Genomic DNA, 19,817 nt, shown 5'->3' with positions numbered 1-19,817 from the left:
GCTCATTATTACCTAATGAACCTTTAGTATATAATGTGAATAGATGTCTCTAATCATATTTCACATATCAAATAATCCATTGAGCTAAATGATTTTCTGTTCTTTAGAGAGGTTTGCAATCTTTCACAGCATAACAAATTCTAATAGACATTTGTAAAAACAATATTCATTTGCTGACTAAATATAGAACTATGACAATCCCATGAGTAAATGAGGTGTGTTTTTCTAACATAAATCACTGTGGCGGGCTATAAAAAGAAGCTTGGTAATTAACATATCCTTGGTTTGTTTCTTTGGCTGCCGTTTATGATTTTATAATTCTGCAGTTTCCACAGTGTCATGGGACTACCATGGCAACCACAGTCACATATCACATGATGTAGTAAGCAGGGAAGCCCTTCTAAGCTTTGTCTGCAATGTAAAATCCTCCCCCTTCTTCTCTCTGCTCTGCCTTCACATGACACCAGAGTCTAAGGGATATATTTAATAAACTACGGGTTTAAAAAAGAAATGTTGCCTATAGCAACCAATCAGATTCTAGTAATCATTTATTTAGTACATTCTACAAAATGACAACTAGAATCAGACTGGTTGCTATAGGCAACATCTCTAATTTTTCAAACACGCAGTTTAGTAAATATACCCTTGAGTCGATGAGTGTGGCTGACAGTCATACTTGTTATAAACCATCACACACTGACCTTATAATGCAGCCTTGTTAAAAAGTCAGTATGTAAGTAAAAGTAAGTACATGTGATAGAGTCCTCCTCCCATTACAGACTACAAAAGCCACATCCCACAGATCCTGGTTTATGGAAAGATACCGATATAGGACAATGCAAATGGTCACAAACTTCTGCAGGAATCCATCCTCACAGAACATTTCTGTTGACTCTGAGAGTGCAAGTCTGTCAGTTATGAATTTCTTCATTAATATCGAGTGATGCAAGATAGAGAAGCACTACATTCTGATATAATATTCTGGTCAGATAAATATTATAGTATAATTATAATCATTGCAGTTATGTTAGGTACATTATTTGAGTCAGTAATAGTCAAGCTTTGATACTATTTGCAGCAGTTGTTTTATTTTCTCTTTATAGAACACTTAGAATGAGCAGGTAAATGGACTTTGGTGGGGAAATATAATAATAGTTCTCTACCATATCATTCAAATTTGTATAGCGATAACTGTTTCTCTTGATATGCCTTTTATCCATCCCAGAAAGAATCCAAATCTTACACTGATGAGACAGATAAGGTGAAAACTGAAATGTACAAGTTGGATTGCAAACTCTGTATGTCTGCCTTGTTCATATGCTTCAAGACAGCCAACAGTCTGTATGAAACTCATAGGACACACAGGGAGAGCCTGGTAATTTGCCTATCCCTTGTCACAGCTCCTAGGTAAACAATTGTCTTTTGGTATTATGTAGGAATAACTCACAGGGAAAAATGTGAATGCCTTCTTTTCTAAAGACGTTCGCTACATTAGCAATCCAATGACTTCCAGTATAGTAGGAATCACACTACATTGGTAACAGTTTAAGAAAGTTAGATTATAAAAGCGCCCAAGATAAATCACAGTAGACAAATCTAATAAACTTTGTAATCATTCATGCCGAGCAGAGAATTCCCCTTGTTAATACAACGTATTTCACAGTACCTTAGTGGTTCTGTAGATAAACTGCTCCTGGTTTCCAAAGAGGTCCGTGGGTAATAGCTACATAATGAGAAGGAAAGAGAAATGAGAACTTGCTCAGAAGACTCCTAAGTCCATCAATAAATATTCACTAGGTGACAGTTCGTGGGGATTAATGTTACTTTAAGGCAGAAGCCACAGTTAAGAAAATGACACAGGGGATTCTGTTTTTTTGGAGACGCCATTAGTTTAGGTTTTGGACTTTAGGTTGTTTTTGTATCACATTACCACATGTTTAAAATTAGCCATCGCCTCTTTATTATTTCATTTCACCTGTAAATACATTACTGTAGTGGACATTAATGGCTGACTACTTTTAAAGGTTGCAGCTCCTCAAACACCACAGCTTGAGTTGTTCATTTTCTCCAAGTGTCTTCTCTAAGCCAACCTTAGGTGGTCTTTGCGTAATCTTACTTTCATACATACCTAAAGAGCTATAATTGTAGAACTGAATGTGTGTAATAAAGTCTTCTATATGCTGAACTGCTTCAGTTGCTCTGTTACTAGGCCTTATCAACAGGTTGCAGAGGCCTGTTCATTCTAGACAATAGGTGACACGGAATGTCTTATGTCAAGACTGTTCATAGCGTTTATTCATGTGGGACAGTAACGTAGATTTTGACGGCAGAAAAGAACCTACAGGTACATTTAATCTTCCCTTTTAATGCTCATTCACACCTGTCCAATGTTTGTGAACCTTAAAGTCACTAAAACTTTATTCAAAATAGGATAGATGTTTTCTTATGGACTCATTCCCAACATTGCGTTCTAAAATTCTAATGCTGCATTCAAGATTTTAGTTAGTAGCACGACCCATTCCTCATGGGTTAATTTATGCTACCAGCACAATAAATTCTATTGTTAAAATCACAACGGGTCAAAAGCACATGGAAAACATGTTAAAAACTGAATAGTAAACTGCGTCCCATTTTCCCAACGTATATGTGTGCACGAGCCCACCGCAACAGCTGGGATTTTACTCTATGAATTATTATCTATTATCTTGTCTATAAAAGGTTCTTCATTATGTTACCTGCTATTCTTCCTCCCTCCACCTTCAAGGTTCCCTAGTTCTAGATATCCTCTTATTTTAGAAATACAGCATTCCCGAACTCTATATTTGACATATTTGAATACTTCCTTCCTGTACCTTCTCTGTAACCTCTACATGTTCTCTGGAAGTCTTGATAATGTTTGGATAGTCCATGTGCTGTTTTAGTAACCCTTCTCTGATATTTCTCTATTAAATTAACATCGAGCCCCCAGAACTGCACAGAATACTCAAGATGAGGTCTAACCATTGACCTGTAAAGTGACAATATAACCTCTCAATTCCTGCTACCACTACCTCTTCAATACAACCAAATATTCTATTGGCTTTTTCCATTGCTTGACTACACTGCTTGTTTACCTTCATATGATCTGGAATTATAGCTACAAGTTCACTTTCCTCTGTTGTTTGACTTTCTGTGTTCCATAACAGTCCTTGACAGGTACATGTTACAGTACTCTTCAAAACATCTCATACCTTAACAGAGTAATAGGCCAAAATCTAGGTTAATTTTGATCTCTTATTTCAGTCTTTAGGGTAACTTTGTATGTGCACATTGGGATCTATATATTAAAATTAGGCCATAAGCTTAATTTTTTCACTGGCACTTATTGTGGCAATAAAAAATAATCTATGACCGCAATTTAGCAATAAATTATGGCCGGGGTAGTAGAGCCATAACCAGCTGTCTCGGCAATACTGGCCCGAAGCAGTAATGGTTATTGTACTGCTTTGCAAGGCCAAGCTGATGGAAAATGCACATGGATGATCTGGCAGTGGATGGTCTGGCATGACATGCCCAGTGGATGGGGGAAAAAATTGATCAAAAAATCTTTTTTTTTTTTAAAAAAAATAAATAAAAAATAAACCATTAAACATTGAAAAAATTCTTTATTGATTCTCGTCTGTTCTCACCATCCTGAGCTGGTGACAAAAGAACAAGGTTTGTACCACCACAATCTTTGTTAAATAGGTTTTACATGGAGAAGCTTAGACACCAGGGGAATCTTATCGCTGGCTGGGGCAACTGGTGGTGATATCAGTGATGTCTCCGGTGGTCATCCCTTGATGTAAAAGACGCCAGAACAGCCTTTTTTTTTTCCTACCATAGGGCCTTTCGCCCTATGATAAATATGTCCCATGATGCCTTTATGCAGCTTATGCTCATTTAAATTTACAAAAGTGCATATGAGATAAAGGCAGTGCCAATGTCCCCTCACTGCCTCAAGCAATAGTTGACAATAATAAATGAAAAGCCAAACGTTTACATTTAATAGAAGGGGTGGATGTAAACTAGTAGGAGGTTGGACTTTTGTGATACACTCTTCGCATGTGCACCAAAAATGCGTAGACCAGGGTTTCCCAAACCCAGTCCTCAGGGCTCCCAAACAGTGCAGGTTTTCCATATCTCCTTGCTGGAGCACAGGTGTATTCATTACTGACTGACACATTGTAACAGATCCACAGGTGGTCCTAATTATGTCACATCTGATCCAGAAAACCTGCACTGTTAGGGAGCCCTGAGGACTGGGTTTGGGAAACCCTGGCGTAGACATATGTCCCTGCATAATTTATTCATGTCTTGGACCTGTATCACCCTAAGCCTGGAGAGGCGGAACAAGGACGGACAAGCACATGCTGTGTACAGTAAAGTGTGTACACTTAACTGCAACACAATTAGACATATTACGAAGCCCCCTTAGAAGCTGCCTTCTAGCTCATTAACTTGTTTAAAACTCCAATAAACAATTTTAAAAAAATCACTGCTATGCCATCTAAGCAATGCAGCCAAGGCTGTAATCCCTACCCGATGGAAATGTTCCAACCTTCCAACACTTAAAGACTGGTATTCCCAAATAGACTACTGTGTGTTAATGGATGATTTACTTTCCTCTACAAATTAGAAAATTTCAGAATTTACTACCAGCTGGTTCCCCGAATTATAATTCAAGACTACGGACTGCTATATAAATTACATGTTTGTGGCAATTAGAGACGATTAAATATATATTTATTACATATAGACAGAATATACCTTATTTTATGTTGCTACTAAAACATCCTTCATAATAACCTACAAACAGACAAGATCACTATACTTCTATTAATATTGTATAGACCTCCTCCCTTCTTCCTTCCCCCATCTCAGCCTTCCCTTCTCCCCTCATTCCATTTTCATTTATCTTTATATTTCTTTATTACTAACTATGAAAATGGAAAGCCTTGAAATGTTTCTTGTTATGTCATAACTAATTATATTTCTTTATTTTATTATGAGCTGTCAGTAAACATGAGATTAAACACACAATTAGACATAGACCCCTCCACAGATACACCTTTTATATGGCATATCTCTTGTGGGTGCTGGAAGGCTAGTGCAATGATAATGATGACTATCATACTGCCCCCTGCAGAGCAGAGTACTTAAATCATTCGAGTTGCAGCGCTATCCAATATACTGAAACCGCGGCTGTCTGTTTGCTTTACTGATTTTACATTTACATTTGGACTACTGTAGGAAACCAGATTCCCATTTGATTTTTAAAGGGAAAACAAGAGATGGGTTCATTTAATTTACATTACATTACATTGTAGAGGGCAAATGTGACTTTGACATTTATTAATAACTGTCAAGACAATATTCTCACTTGTGTATATGGCACTTCATTATATTATTACAGTGTGTATAAATAGGGTAACGTGACTGTAGCATTTACTACTAACACTGTCAAGCCATGTCTGTACATTATCGATACACTAGTGTGAGGAATAAGTAGACATACTTGTGCGCCTGACATCGGTTTGACACAAATGCTACTGCTCTGTATCTTGAGATGAACTCAACATATGATCATTAATGAGCTTTCCATTGCATTATTATTATTATTATTATTATCGTTTATTTGTAAGGCGCAACAAGGTTTCCGCAGCGCCGTACACAGTATGAACAGTAGACTATACAGGGTAAAACAGTACAGAACAATAAACACAAAGTACCAGTACTCCAGAAACTCCAGGCAGGCAAATACTGTAGAGACGGAGCGGAAGAACAGGTATGGAGATAGAAAGGAAGGGGGGCCCTGCTCATACGAGCTAACATCCTAAGGGAGGGTAAACAATCAGGCACAGAAGGGAGCCAGTGAAGCAAAGGGGAGAGAAAAAAGGGGCCAGGGGAGAAACAGAAGAGATGAGAGGTTAAGTGAATGGTTGGTAGGCCTTGAGGAACAGGTGAGTTTTAAGTGCCCGCTTGAAGGAGCACAGATTGGATGAGAGACGGATGGAGCGAGGGAGGTCGTTCCAGTGAAGGGGGGCAGCGCGGGAGAAGTCTTGGATTCTGGAGTGGGAAGAGGTGATCAGAGTGTTTTACTACATACTGTCATGAGCTGCGGCTCTCTCCTGTCCTTCTCTAGGCGTCCCGGCCGTCACCATGAGGATCAGGACGTCACTTCCGCCCGCACGTCCCGGCAGTTGCCAGGACAACAGCCGGGACACTTTTCTCTTTCATCACCGCAGACCGGCTAATCTGACAGCCGGGCGTGTGCGCATCAGTGGGCCCATTAATTAGCAGCCTGCTGGGCTGATTCGGGCTGGTGTGGGTGCTGTTTTCCCATTGGTTCTCCTGTGTATAAAAGGCAGGGAGGACTTATCCTCCCTGCCGATTATAGTCTGCAGTTTCTGTTTCTGACCAGCTTCTGGGACCTGTATCTTTATTATTGGACTCCCGTGTTTGACCTTTGGCTTAGTTTTCTGGACCTTGATTCTCTGCCTGTACCCTCTGACCTCTGCTACGTTTCCAGGCTTTCCTTGTTTGCTGCCAACCCTGATATCTTGCCTGACCCTGACCACGGTATCTGCCTCGAACTTAAGACCTCTGCCTGCCTCCTGACTACGCACCTTCCATCTCCCGCTACTCATTGCTATGGTACGTTTCATCATCATCATCATCATTTATTTATATAGCGCCACTGATTCCGCAGCGCTGTACAGAGAACTCATTCACATCTGTCCCTGCCCCATTGGAGCTTACAGTCTAAATTCCCTAATATAGACACTCACTCACACACAGACAGACAGACAGAGAGGGAGACAGACAGGTAGAGACTAGGGTCAATTTTGATAGCAACCAATTAACCTACTAGTATGTTTTTGGAGTGTGGGAGGAAACCGGAGCACCTGGAGGAAACCCACGCAAACACAGGGAGAACATACAAACTCCACACAGATAAGGCCATGGTCAGGAATTGAACTCATGACCCCAGCGCTGTGAGGCAGAAGTGCTATCACTTCGCCACTGTGCTGCCAAACTTGTACTACTCTGATTATAAGACCTGGGGGCATCAGAGTACCTGTGAGCGCGGCTAGCTCTACGGGAAAGGCGGCTGCTATAGGTGAAGACCTTCTGATCTTACTGATAGACGTAACACGTACATTCAGGGGGCAAATGTATCTACCTCTAAACGACCCCTAAGTGTAAACTAACTTTGCTAAATAACCACTCATGTAACAGTACAGCCACTGATATGCTAAATATAAATTACATTTAATGTACTAATCTGTGACATATAACTAGAGAGATTTTGCATAAAATATGATATCAGGTTATTGAATAATCTCTATGCAATGTTCGGTACAACCATTGGTACTCTGGCTTCTGAAGATAACTAAATATACTGCTTGTATGACATATTCTTTATGGATAGGATAGAAAAACATGTATACGAAAATGTCATTATAATTAGCAGCATAATGTGTGAAAAATAAACTCCATTTAGTAACAACATTCACAGAGAAGCTTCTCTGACAAAATATAATTTAGTTTGACAAAATACAATAATGGGGTTATTGAGCTTTTCATTTATTTGCTTTTGGCACTGTCTAAGAATTATGAACATTTATGATTTTTTTTTTGCCTAGCAGTTTACATGTTTCTTTCTTTAGCGTCATTGTTTTTATGACAATGTAAAAGGGTAGGATTAATTTATTTCTAATTGGATGAACCGCTTAGCTAAATATTTGCATGTTAATGTCAGCTGAGATTGTTCTAGTTGTAATAGTGGAGGAAATAAATAGACTATATTAGCATATGTATTTTTTAAATTAATCATTTAATGAGACACATTTACTGCAGTATTGTAAAGGCCAGAGTTTCCCAACAGCACAGGATAGTGGTACAAGAAGCTTGGTAAATTATGGGGGTATTGTTGGACAAGCACTATATGAAACAAAGGCCACACATCCAACTTGTTAATGGTTTCTTCCATAAGTATAATTGTACTTATTTTAGCTTAGATTTTTCCAATCTTTATTTTCTCTGATTCCATGGTATACCTCATATAACTCATATCATCATCATTTATTTATTTAGCACCAGCAAATTCTGTAGCGCTTTACAATTGGGAACACAGAACTAAAACAATACTGGGTAATACATAAAGAGAGAGGTAGGAGGGACCTGCCCATAAGATTACAATCTATGATCTTTCAATGGTGCATGTAATCAAGACCTGAAGGATGCTGAGCTGTGTGACTAGAAAGGTAAATGTTGCATTTTGTGCTGATACCACCATTACCAGGTATCAACCATTAGACATTAGCTGGGGGCAGCAGGGTGGCTTAGTGGTTAGCACTTCTGCCTCACAGCACTGGGGTCATGAGTTTGATTCCTGACCATGGCCTTATCTGTGTGGAGTTTGTATGTTCTCCCTGTGTTTGCGTGGGTTTCCTCCAGGTGCTCCAGTTTCCTCCCACACTCCAAAAACATACTAGTAGTTTAATTGGTTGCCATTAAATTGATCTTAGTCTCTCTCGGTCTGTGTGAATGTATGTCAGGAGATTTAGACTGTAAGCTCCAATGGGGCAGGGACTTATGTGAGTGAGTTCTCTGTACAGCGCTGTGGAATTAGTGGCGCTATATAAATAGCTGCTGCTGATTAGACATGATAGAGCCTACAGAGCAGAGGTCATAGAAGAGCTGGTATCTCAGGCTTATTGTGACTAAACAAAAAGGAAAAATGGACAGTCTCCTCTTTCAATGTAATAAGATAATAACACCTTTGGTATCCAACATGCTGCACCAGTGCATGATGTAATAATATACAGACAGCCAAATTACTTGAGTTATAGTGAAGCAGCGCCTATGTTTTGTGTAATTTTACAAAGATATAGATATATATTGCATCTATATGTAGAGTTTTGCCCGGGTTATATCCCAGGACCTGTGCCCTTTCAGAGCTTGTTTCATAGCCTCTATTGCTAAGGTGTACCTCTCTCTGTGTTCGCTTGCTGTGTGAACTATCTTCTCTACCCTAATAAGCCTGACTGAAATCTTAGCAACCTACGGGATGATGTGGGGTTGTCAGTACTGTTAGTAGATTGGAGGTTGCTGCAGCATTTTATGCCCTGTCTTTAACATTTCTTTGTGTCTTTGTATCTATCTTAAAGAGCTGCATCCTTGTCCTAGGCTCAGTCCTTATCTTGGTTGGCCTGTGGCTTTGTGCCTTCTGGTTTTTACTTCTCTGGGTCTTGAGTATGTCATTTTCCCTGCCCCATTGTTTAGCCTGTGTTTGTTTTGTTCTATAATGTTGCTACCTTCCCTTAAATCTCTGTACTGGCCCTGTCCTCTCACTTTGCCTGCTATACGCCTAAAGTTTACTAAGTCCAGCGAGTACCCAAGGACCAAGGGCAATCCTAAGGGAAAGGAGGCAACTACAGGCACAAAGGCGCACTGTGAAGAGGAACCAGTAGTGTTTTATTGGCTGGCCTTCTCCCTTTTTGTGTCATCCTTGCCTTAATTATATCTGCTATATATTATTGTGTTTGTCCTGTTTGTTGCCCATTTCAGGTTGACCGTTTGCTAAAGAACTGCTGGCTCCGGACGGCTGACTCTGACTACTCTATTTCTGTTGTATCTCCTTCCATCAGTTGCTATATCTGTCTTGCTATGTCCATAACTCATGATGTCTCTCTGTAGAATCTCCCACCCTACACATCCTGTCCATTTATGTTAGTTCTTGCCTTTGGATTCTGTTACCCCTCAGTGCTACAATGTAATGACAACATGATTACCATGAAAGTTTCAGTGAAAATCAGTAATTGCGCATAATTCAGCTTTAAGGAATCACTGCATTCTTGACATATAGACAAATTACCCCCCCCCCCACCCCATTCACTACACTATAATCAATCACTTCTCATACATATAGTTATAATTTATTATTACCGGTATTTATTCTAGTTATTATTTATTATAATTGTTTCATGATCTAGAAATACAACGCCTCACAAACATATTCTGTTTAAATGCTAATAGTACTTCTTTTTCTGAACACATTTGGAGACATTGATGCTGATGATGCTGGTGCACAGAAGCGATGTCATGTAACTTATCTCAAGAAAACAATTATTCATTTTATAAACTATAGTAGAAAAATGTCAGAACTTAGTAGATTAGTTGCTACGGGTTACAGCACTTGTCCCAGCTTTGATGATCAGTGTTTCTCATAGTTCAGTTCCAGGTGCAGCTGATAGACAGTTTGGAACATGAAGAAAGCAATACAAGAGATATTTGCATTGATGTATAAGTGTGTGTTATGAACACAAAATACATTTTATATATATATATATATATATATATATATATATATATATATATATACACACACATTTATATATATATATATATATATATATATATATATATATATATCTATCACTGTAATACACAAGTAATGTTAATATTCAGGATATATAAACTCCTTTAAATAAATAATATTAATAATAATAAATAATGTCTGTATATATAGAGTTCTGATGTAATCACTCATAATTAGTTAGTTATGATGTTACAGCTTTAATGCTCATCAGGAAATCCTGTGTATCATAAGGATTAATCCACTCCTACCCCCACACTTTGACCTCTATTATGGGACCCATGACCTTGTGCTTTTATACGTACACAAAACGCCTTTGTGACTTCTAAGAACCATATAAATACAGTAGGGAGTGTAATATCTCACATATATATAAACATATGTAAAATTATTTCTGGTTTCACAGTGCTTTTGTTTTTTTTTTCATTCTTTATTTATTATAAGACAATTTGATTTATCTCATGGAAATCCAATTCCACCACATAAACTTGTATTATTTCTCCATTATTCTGTGAGGTTGATGTGAGATTTGTTTAGAGAATGGTGAAATGATCCAATACTACATTAGTGGCTACAGAAATAAGCACACGTGGAAAAATAAATTGTATTACTGTGTCTAACACAAAATGCCTTATACTTCTTAATTGTTGCTAGTATTTTACTGGGTACAAGAAAAATAAACTATTTAATAATACAATCACATTCATGCATTACTTTATAGAGTAACAAAATACATGTATTCTGCTCACCTGCTTCTTGAATAATGCAAAGCCTGACTCAAACTACAGCTAAGCTCTGCATCTTTCACCTCAGTGCAATGACACCTACTGTCCAAAACTAGTACTGCATATCACTGGGAAAATGTCTCCTCTCCTCTGAGCAATAAAAGCAGACAGAAGCAGTATATGGGTTTTAATCTCTCCAGACATTCCAAAAACCATTCATATTTATATAATCTGCAGTATGGCACCACTCACTGAAATGAACACACAAGTATTACTGAGTGATTCCCTGGAAGAACTAACATTCCACACAAGGGCACAGCCAAATGTCATTGTAGAGTATATTCCATCCTTATACTAGTAACACAGGCTCCATCAGTTTTGTAATGAAAACATTAGTATTCGGTAGGAATAAATCACTCTCTCTCTCTCTGTCTCTCTCTCTAGAGAGAGGGAAAGGGGGGGGGGGGGGGATAATGAACATTCATACAATGACTAAGAAATACCATGATAACTGAAACAAAAGGTGACCCTTCTCACTAGAGTTTACAATCTACAGGAGATTATGTATATTATATTCTCCTGACTCTAGTACCATAATCATGAGCTTTACAGAACTCTGCATGAATGTTAGTAAATGAGAGGCAATTATCTCCCTGCAATGTGTGCATGTTACATTGAACACTTTGATCCTCTGCTGCTGGCAATGACGTGCTACAAAAGATGTGTCTACCTGTTTTCTGACATCTAGCATAATTAAACTTCAGTGATATAATTGATACTCGAGGGAACATGATGGAAAGGTAATTAATGACATGATTTAGTCTTCAATCAACATATATTACACATTTGCAAAACTCAAACACACATGAACCTAAAACACTACAGAGATACACACCTGCCCCTAACTTCCAGAACTAAATGGTCCAGTGCTAATATCCACCTATAAATATATACTGTAAACTAGACTAATCTCCCTAATGACACTAAGGTGCAGGACTGGTCCATACAGTCACATGGCACAGCTGCCGACCCTGCCTCAGTCATTGTACCCAGCAGTACTCCCCTGAGAAGCCTGGACACAACCAGCAGTTACATGCAGAAAGTTAAACTTTTTTTTACTTTTATAGATATTAACATATGACATCACACACAAGTTGCATATAATTGTGTTAAACTTAGAAGCCACACTGACATGTTTGAGAACCTGCAATAAAGAAGATAGTGGGTCCATAACTATGTATATAAACAGACCCAAAAGAGGGACAAGAGAAAATACTAGACATGAGGCCAAGATATGGGCTATCTGCTATATATTGGCAGTGGAAACCAGGTTTGGGAGGGTGACAGGAAAAAGAGCCTTTGTCAAACATTTCCATAAGAACTTCTGTAAGGCTTCTAATGAATGAAGCAGAAAATGAAAAAAATAACTATATAAACATAATATTGTAGAAATGTATAAATCATGTAAAATTACCTTTTTTAAAGCCACGAGTACCATTTAAGCATGCACCTTTTTTTATCCTCCTACAAATCATTATCTTCTTTTTAAAACCTCTCTGGAGAGAAAACAATTATGGCTGCCACTCAAATTCTCAGCATATCATGTGAAGGCAGAGGGGGAGAAAAGGAGGGGGGGGGGATCATAGTGAAAACAGAGCTCAGACAGAGAAGCACTCCAAAGCCTCTCTGCTAACTACATCATGTGTCATGTGACTGTGGTTGCCATGGTAGTCACATGATATAATGCAGAATTATAAATCGTGAATAGCCATCTGAGGAGACAAACCAAAGGAAAAAATAAATACCAAGCTGTTCCTTATAGCATGCTACAGTGATTTATATGAAAAACATCTCATTATTCCATAGGATTGATGCTTAAATCTGTGGACCAATAATGTGACACATTTATAGTTAAAAACTAAATTTGAAAAAAACCCCAGTTTTGATATACTCCTAATTTAATAGTAAACCAAATATCACAACATAATTGACCAAATCTGTATGATAACCTCCCAAATCCACAGCATACAAATACCAACAAATATGATATCCCTATGCCCAGTATAATAGCTCCGGTATGCTGCCAAATAACCCATATTGTAGCCTTAGGCCCAAGAAGCAGCAGTGTTCACTGGCCTCTACTGCAGCACATGCCATTTAACTGTGATCAATGGGAGAACAGGTGTCTTCTTGCCACTAGATAAAATAGCAATGACTGGTGTGCACACAGATCACTTGAGCAAAGTCAGGAGAGAAAGAAATGAAGGAAAGTGATCCAGGAAAAATGGGAGGTCTTCTCCCTATTTAACAAAGCCCCCGGCCAGTGAAGACTAGCTCACACATGTGCAGAAGGACCCTGCACTGGTCTGGTGAGCGGTGAGACTCCTCTTAAGTCTGCCAGCCAGTATAGATGGAAAGCTGAGGATCGCTCAGCTGCCCTGGTGGCATTTTCTTGTAAAAATGGGCGGTAGAAGATCTTCTATCTCTGCGATAAGCAATGATAGAAAGTCTTCCATATCACCCACTAATAATAAATAGAACCCTATGTATGTATAAACCCTATGAGTTGCTATTATTTATAACTATGACTGCATGGAATAAGCGCTTTGCATTCTTAAAAAAAACCCTGAACTCAACTAGTAACACCTACAATAAATGTACTTAGAAGTCTAGAGATTAGATATAGAATGTCAGGTCTCAGCTAGTTGGAGGAGCTGACTTGACCAATCAATCACGACCCAAAGCCCAGACACAGACCCACTAAATTTGAAAAATTCCTGTTCAGAACAGAGGAATAAACTAGTGCACAACAAGGCAACATAAACAAGCAGCATCCTGATAATAAATCAATTATCCACAGAATAAATTATTTACCAGTATTTAGAGATGTGTACAGGGATGGCACCAAGCCCATGAGGATTCTGAGCTGAGGAAAGTTGTAGTCTGTAACGCCTAAGGAAGCTGTATAATGTACACAGTGGGTAGCAGTTTATACTGGTCAATACTAGCTAACGTGGAGTCTTCTGAGGTTCTGACATTCAGCCCCACAAATTTATAATCTGAAAACTAGCCAAAAATTAGGGTCAAGTACAAGCATCATAGAAATATAGTTAGGTCACACATTAACCAAGGTATAAATAAAAACTATACCTGCAGGCCAGGGAAGGAGTCAGAGAAATCCAGGAAAGGAAACAGAGTAGCCCTGATGACAGCATGAAACGTGCACTCAAACAAGAGGAGTACCCTTTAGAGTGCACCAAATAATGGATCATTAAAGGAGAGACATAAGAGGTTGCTAAGGTGAAGTGTGGTCATGCAAGCCTCAGGGTCCAGACTACCATGAGGCAATAAGAGGCAGCGGTTTTAGGTAGGTTTTAGCGAAAAGCAAAATGAAAGATACTTATTTTACTATTCACCATTTTTTTAGCACTGTCAAAAATAGTAGTAGTTGCATTATTAGTAAATCTAATAATACTTAAAAATTCTAATAATATTTTTCTTTTAAAGAGCTTACAGGCCTTATACAAATATTTATGGTAGTTTGTATAGGTTATAGAAGGGAGCCACTTTAGTTGCCGCTTTAGGCAGGGAAATGGCAAAGACACACTCCTAGAAGGAGGACCAGGTGCCATAGAGGACAGAAAGTTGACTAACCAGAGACATCTCACTCATTGGCTGGAGCACACACAGAGGCTGCTCACTGATTGGTTCGAGCTCATAGAGCAGCCTATCATAGATTGACTGTGGCACTTGGAATGGCTGGTCGAATGGCTTGAAATAGATGCTTGATAATTGCCTGGAGCTGTATAGGTTATACAACAAAGGAAGGTATTGTGGGATGTGTCTCCTTTGTGCTACTGATCACTTGAGATCTGCTCCCAACTCTGTTGCCTGGCACCATTGAACATTATTAGAAAATGCTAGGCCACAGCGCTTAATGACAGTGCAAGCACAAATAAATATAGAAACATATTTAGTATATATGCTGTTTAGCTGTTTTCCTTGAAAATATATTTTTTCTCTCCATTGACTGATTAGAAACTTCATTAGAAATGTGGGAATCAGCTTCATTATTGTGCTCAGCTCCCGGCAGACTAAATCCTGATGAGAATGTATTTCTACTTTCATGTATATTTTTAATGAGGCAGGAACTGCACCCAATTCATGTGTATTCAAAGAGAAAACAGCATGACTGTGTTATTGTAACTTTCATCTCGCAGCTGTGAGCAAAACAGTAATATTCTTATACCTCGCCTTATTTTCTGTGTTTGGAGATACTATAATTATCCTCTGCCTCGGATTGGGTTTAATATGTATTTAAGAATATATGCGTGATGAAAGCATTAATTCACAATACCAAATGGAAACTAAACTACTGATTATACGCTGTGTGTCAGATCTTATGGGAACACTGCATATTAGGAAATGAAATTAGTAGATTTCTGCTGGGATAATGTAGCATATAGTCCTGATTTTTTAATCATGAATAAATCTTGCCATGAATAAATCTTCTCCGGATTCACATTCGGGTGTATTTATATCTAAATCATTTATAAACAGTATTACTGAAGAATGATGAGAAATTTTTTTGCATCCAACCATCATTCATCTGCTATCTCTACAGTCTTTTATTTACAGTATATAGATGTTGGGGCACCAAAGTCCATGTGTCATTGCATTTATAAGTTAAAAAAAAATGAAGTGAACACAATCTCTGCAGGTTACCTATTTAAACATTCTGCACATTTTAATGCACAATTATTATGTACTTGTTAAATTTAACAGATTGAAAAAATAAAGCAGTGAATGTGGCATGTGCAAAGGTCTGGGCACCCTTTCAGTTGATACATTAATACATGTTATAAGGTTTCAGAACTTGGGGGGCAATTTATCAAAGAGAGATCTCCCTATTTATCAAAGCTACTGGAAAGTTGCCTTGAGAAAGCTTATTTAGATTAGTGAAACGCGCGTCGGCGTCTCACGCGCCGTCTCTCCCCTCTCAGATTCTTTATGTAGATAGGAACTTAGCTATTTACAAACCGCTAAAACACTTTGATACTTATCTTATCACAGCCTATGACTAGCTTGTCTCTTATCATAGATACATGCCTATATCATTATTTCCGCAGTTTAGGAGATTAAGAGGAACAGCTGTGTATAATTGAGGTGGAGATGCATGATACTGTGTCTTACAAGATCTAAGGCTATTAAAAGCTGTATATACAACGTTACCACCTACAAATAATCTGTGGAAACTTCAAGGTGATGGGGATATTCAATGAATGGGATAAGCCTATTTAGACATTCAATGTCTAGATAGACTTGATATATTTTGTATATATGTAAATCTCCATACAGCCAGTGCAGATATTGCATTTTTGCATAAGACCATACATAAGGTCTCTCTCTCATGGTGTATTTAGCATCATATAATATATCTACTACTGTCTAAATATATTCTTAAATTCCTATCGATATGTTTATATATGATTATACATACAGGGGGGACAGCGCGTTCTAGCAGTGTTTCTGCTGGTTTTATCAGTGGATATTTATTCAGGTCATTTTGTTCATTTACACTTTTTAATATTTCGCTACTCTACATGTGACTATATGTTAAAAAATTTTTTAATGTATATTAATAAAATTTAAGTATGTTTTATACTATCTCCTTATCCTTCGAGTGCCCTAGCCAAAGACTACTTTGTTCTTTATCAATTTGTTGTATATCTGTAATAACATCAGCGGACATTTAAGTGTTGCAAGCTATATGAAAGAAATCTGATAATAAAGCAGGAAGGAGCTGGGCCTTACAGGTGAAGGCTCAGAGGGCCGTCTGTTGCTTATCACTGTTATATAGGCAGTTGTATCTGATGTGCACAGAATTAGCTTTTTTGGTATACAGTGTATTCCAAGTATTTACTTTTTACTGCATTGAGCACTGTTTATAGTACAGTACACAAAATATATCCTGTTACAGAGCCATATGTATATACATATTAGGCATGTTAGTCACACTAACAGCGATATATTTAGAGGTCACGGTGCCCTAGGCACATGTGAATGATTTCATCCCTTAGTAGAGAGCTTAATAATTACATACCATTTTCTTTTTCTAGTCGGTAATGAGATACTCATGGTGAGATGGTGTTTAGTGAGTTATACCCGATGTCAGGGCCTGATCAACCATTAGGCTGATCAGGATGCAGCCTGGGGCGCTAGGTCCTGGAGGGTGCAGTGCTGGGACAATTCATAAGCATTTTGTTTTGATTATTTTTTTTTTTAATGTTTCTTTTTTTTCAACCTAAAATGTCTTTTGCTCGCCTCCTCAGTGATCGGGGCCGGCCCTGTACTCAAGGGGACGGCCCCGACTATCACTGTATACAATGTGGCTTATGCAGGCAGCTAACAGCACATCCGATACTGTTAGCTGCCCTGTCAGTGCGGCTGCGGTGCTTAGTGAGGAAGCTTAGTGTGGTCATGTGAGATGATCACATGACCACACTAATCACTGAGCCCGTGCCTGCACTCAAAAGGCAGCTAACAGCATCGAATGTGCTGTTAGCTACCTGTCAAGCAGACAGAAGTCCCAGAGCCTGGAGAGAAGAGGAGCAGAGTGAGGCAAGAGCAGTTTCTTAGATATCAGGGGGAGCAAGAAGGAGATGGCTGGGGGGTAGGGGAGTGATTAACAGGCTGCTTGACAGTTAGGGGAGAGAGTTAATGAAGTTGCTAGGGGGGAGACAATGAAGTGGCTAGGGGGGAGACAATGAAGTGGCTAGGGGGGAGACAATGAAATGGCTAGGGGGGAGTTAATGAAGTGGCTAGGGAGGGCAGACAATGAATTGGCTGGGGGTGAAATGAATTAACTGAGGGGGTAATGAATTGACTGGGGGTGATGAATTGGTTGGCGGGGAGAGGTGATGAAATAGCTTGTGGGGGGCATGATCTCTGTATTGTATGGTGGTTACTAGAATGCTAAATATTAGACAGTCAGGGCTGATAGATGTTAATGTATAATTGTAAATAATTTTCATATATTTTATTGTCTATGTCTGTACTAGGGGGTTGTTTTATGTGGTTATGATGGAGTGTTGTGTTTAATTCATTCGGCGGTTTGTTAACATTTTGCACTATAATAAAAGTTTTGCATATTTTCAATACAGGACTCCAAATTTCCAGAAGCGAACTGACAACGCTCCAAGAACAAGCAAGCGAGAACGACGGGTAGTCTACACTGCAAGATCAGGTACGAGAGAATGACACAATTTGTCTTTCTTTGAATGCGTAATTTTACTGTAATGACATTTTAATATGTTTGCAGAATGAAGTGTGTTTTATGTATTAATATTTTACAACTGTGATTGTGTATGTGCATATGTATATATATATATATATACACATAGGGGGGGCAACAAGTGTATTAGCCTAGGGCGGCTGGATCCCTTAATCAGGCCTGCTTGATGTATATCTTTTTATATGAACAAATATCAGTCCAAATTATTGAAATGGAAATATAATTGGGAGATAATGGGAGGACAATTATTACACCCTGAAATGGTTCAGGTTGGCAGCTAAGAACATAACTGCTGACATCAGAATGTGATTTGCAGAGACATTTTGCTAATGGGCATGTTCATGCAAGGATGTCACAGTTTGCAGAGTCTTGGAGGACATTAAATCAATGTGATATAATATCATGTAGTTTTACTGTATTTTAAATGGTTTACTACTACAAATATTAGTTAATAAAACATACAGAATAATAACAGTTACTGATAATTGTATTAAGAGCAAAACAACTGGTATGATAAGTATTACTAAAAGGGAACATTGGTCCTGATTCATTAAGGAAAGTTAAGCACAAAATTGAGCAAGTTTTCTTACTCAAGTGTTCTGGACAAAACCATGGTGCAATGCAAGGGATGCAAATGAGTTTATTATTTTGCACATAAGGAAAATACTGTCTGTTTTTTCATGTAGCACACAAATACTTGATAGCTTATTCGTACACTGAAATTTAAGGTTATTCTAGGACATGCCCTACCCCAACTATAAATCTGCCATCATATTTTAAATTTACGTCCCCCTCCAATGCAACATGGTTTTGCCTTGCTTGCTTATTTTTGCTTAATTTTCCTTAATGAATCAGGCCCTATGATACTACCGGAAACAAACAGTCTCCCCAGCGGAATGCATCCTTTATTGAGAGAGAGCAGGACCCACTTACAGACAAGTCTGCACCCCATTCTAGTTTTTGTGTCCCTGAACCCAGAAATACCCATGATCTTATCTTCACATTTTTATAGTCTCTCATATAATATATATATATATATATATATATATATATATATATATATATAAATAAAAAAAAAATCTCCAGTGTATGGTTCACATATCCATTGTGAATTTGTCAGTAATCCTTGGACATTCCAAGATTGGAAGATCTAACTCCTATTTATTCTGTCTTTCATTTTATTAGCTTATCCAATGAAATGTTTTGGGCAGCTAAGCCACCTATGCTAAGTGATCAGCCCCTAGAGAATGCAATATGCATCCATCAAAACACCCTGACTGATCATCCCATTGGGAGTAAAAATGTTGCTTTCTGGCAGTATGGATTGAAGTGATCTGCATTTTAGTGCTCCACAACCAGTTCCATTCCTTATGGAAATTACCAACAATTAGCTGTG

At 38.3% G+C, this 19,817-nt stretch overlaps 1 protein-coding gene across 9 annotated transcripts in view; it reads right to left on the bottom strand.

Annotated features, from left to right (window-relative positions):
• IQSEC1 (IQ motif and Sec7 domain ArfGEF 1) overlaps positions 1 to 19,817 on the bottom strand; it is a 492,717-nt gene that overhangs the window by 207,417 nt on the left and 265,483 nt on the right. For 7 of the 9 annotated variants that reach the window (XM_075183135.1, XM_075183134.1, XM_075183122.1 and 4 more), the window contains one exon: positions 1,667 to 1,723. The exons of the other annotated variants lie outside the window; for them this stretch is intronic. In XM_075183135.1, the coding sequence (XP_075039236.1) occupies positions 1,667 to 1,723 (57 nt within the window). The remainder of the gene's footprint in view (positions 1 to 1,666; positions 1,724 to 19,817) is intronic. 9 annotated transcript variants of the gene reach the window in all.

This window comes from Mixophyes fleayi, chromosome 8 (genome assembly GCF_038048845.1).
Source record: "Mixophyes fleayi isolate aMixFle1 chromosome 8, aMixFle1.hap1, whole genome shotgun sequence".
NCBI classification, from domain to species: Eukaryota; Metazoa; Chordata; class Amphibia; order Anura; family Limnodynastidae; genus Mixophyes; species Mixophyes fleayi.
Note: the sequence above shows the minus strand (reverse complement) of the source record. Positions and strands in the feature narration are given on the sequence as shown.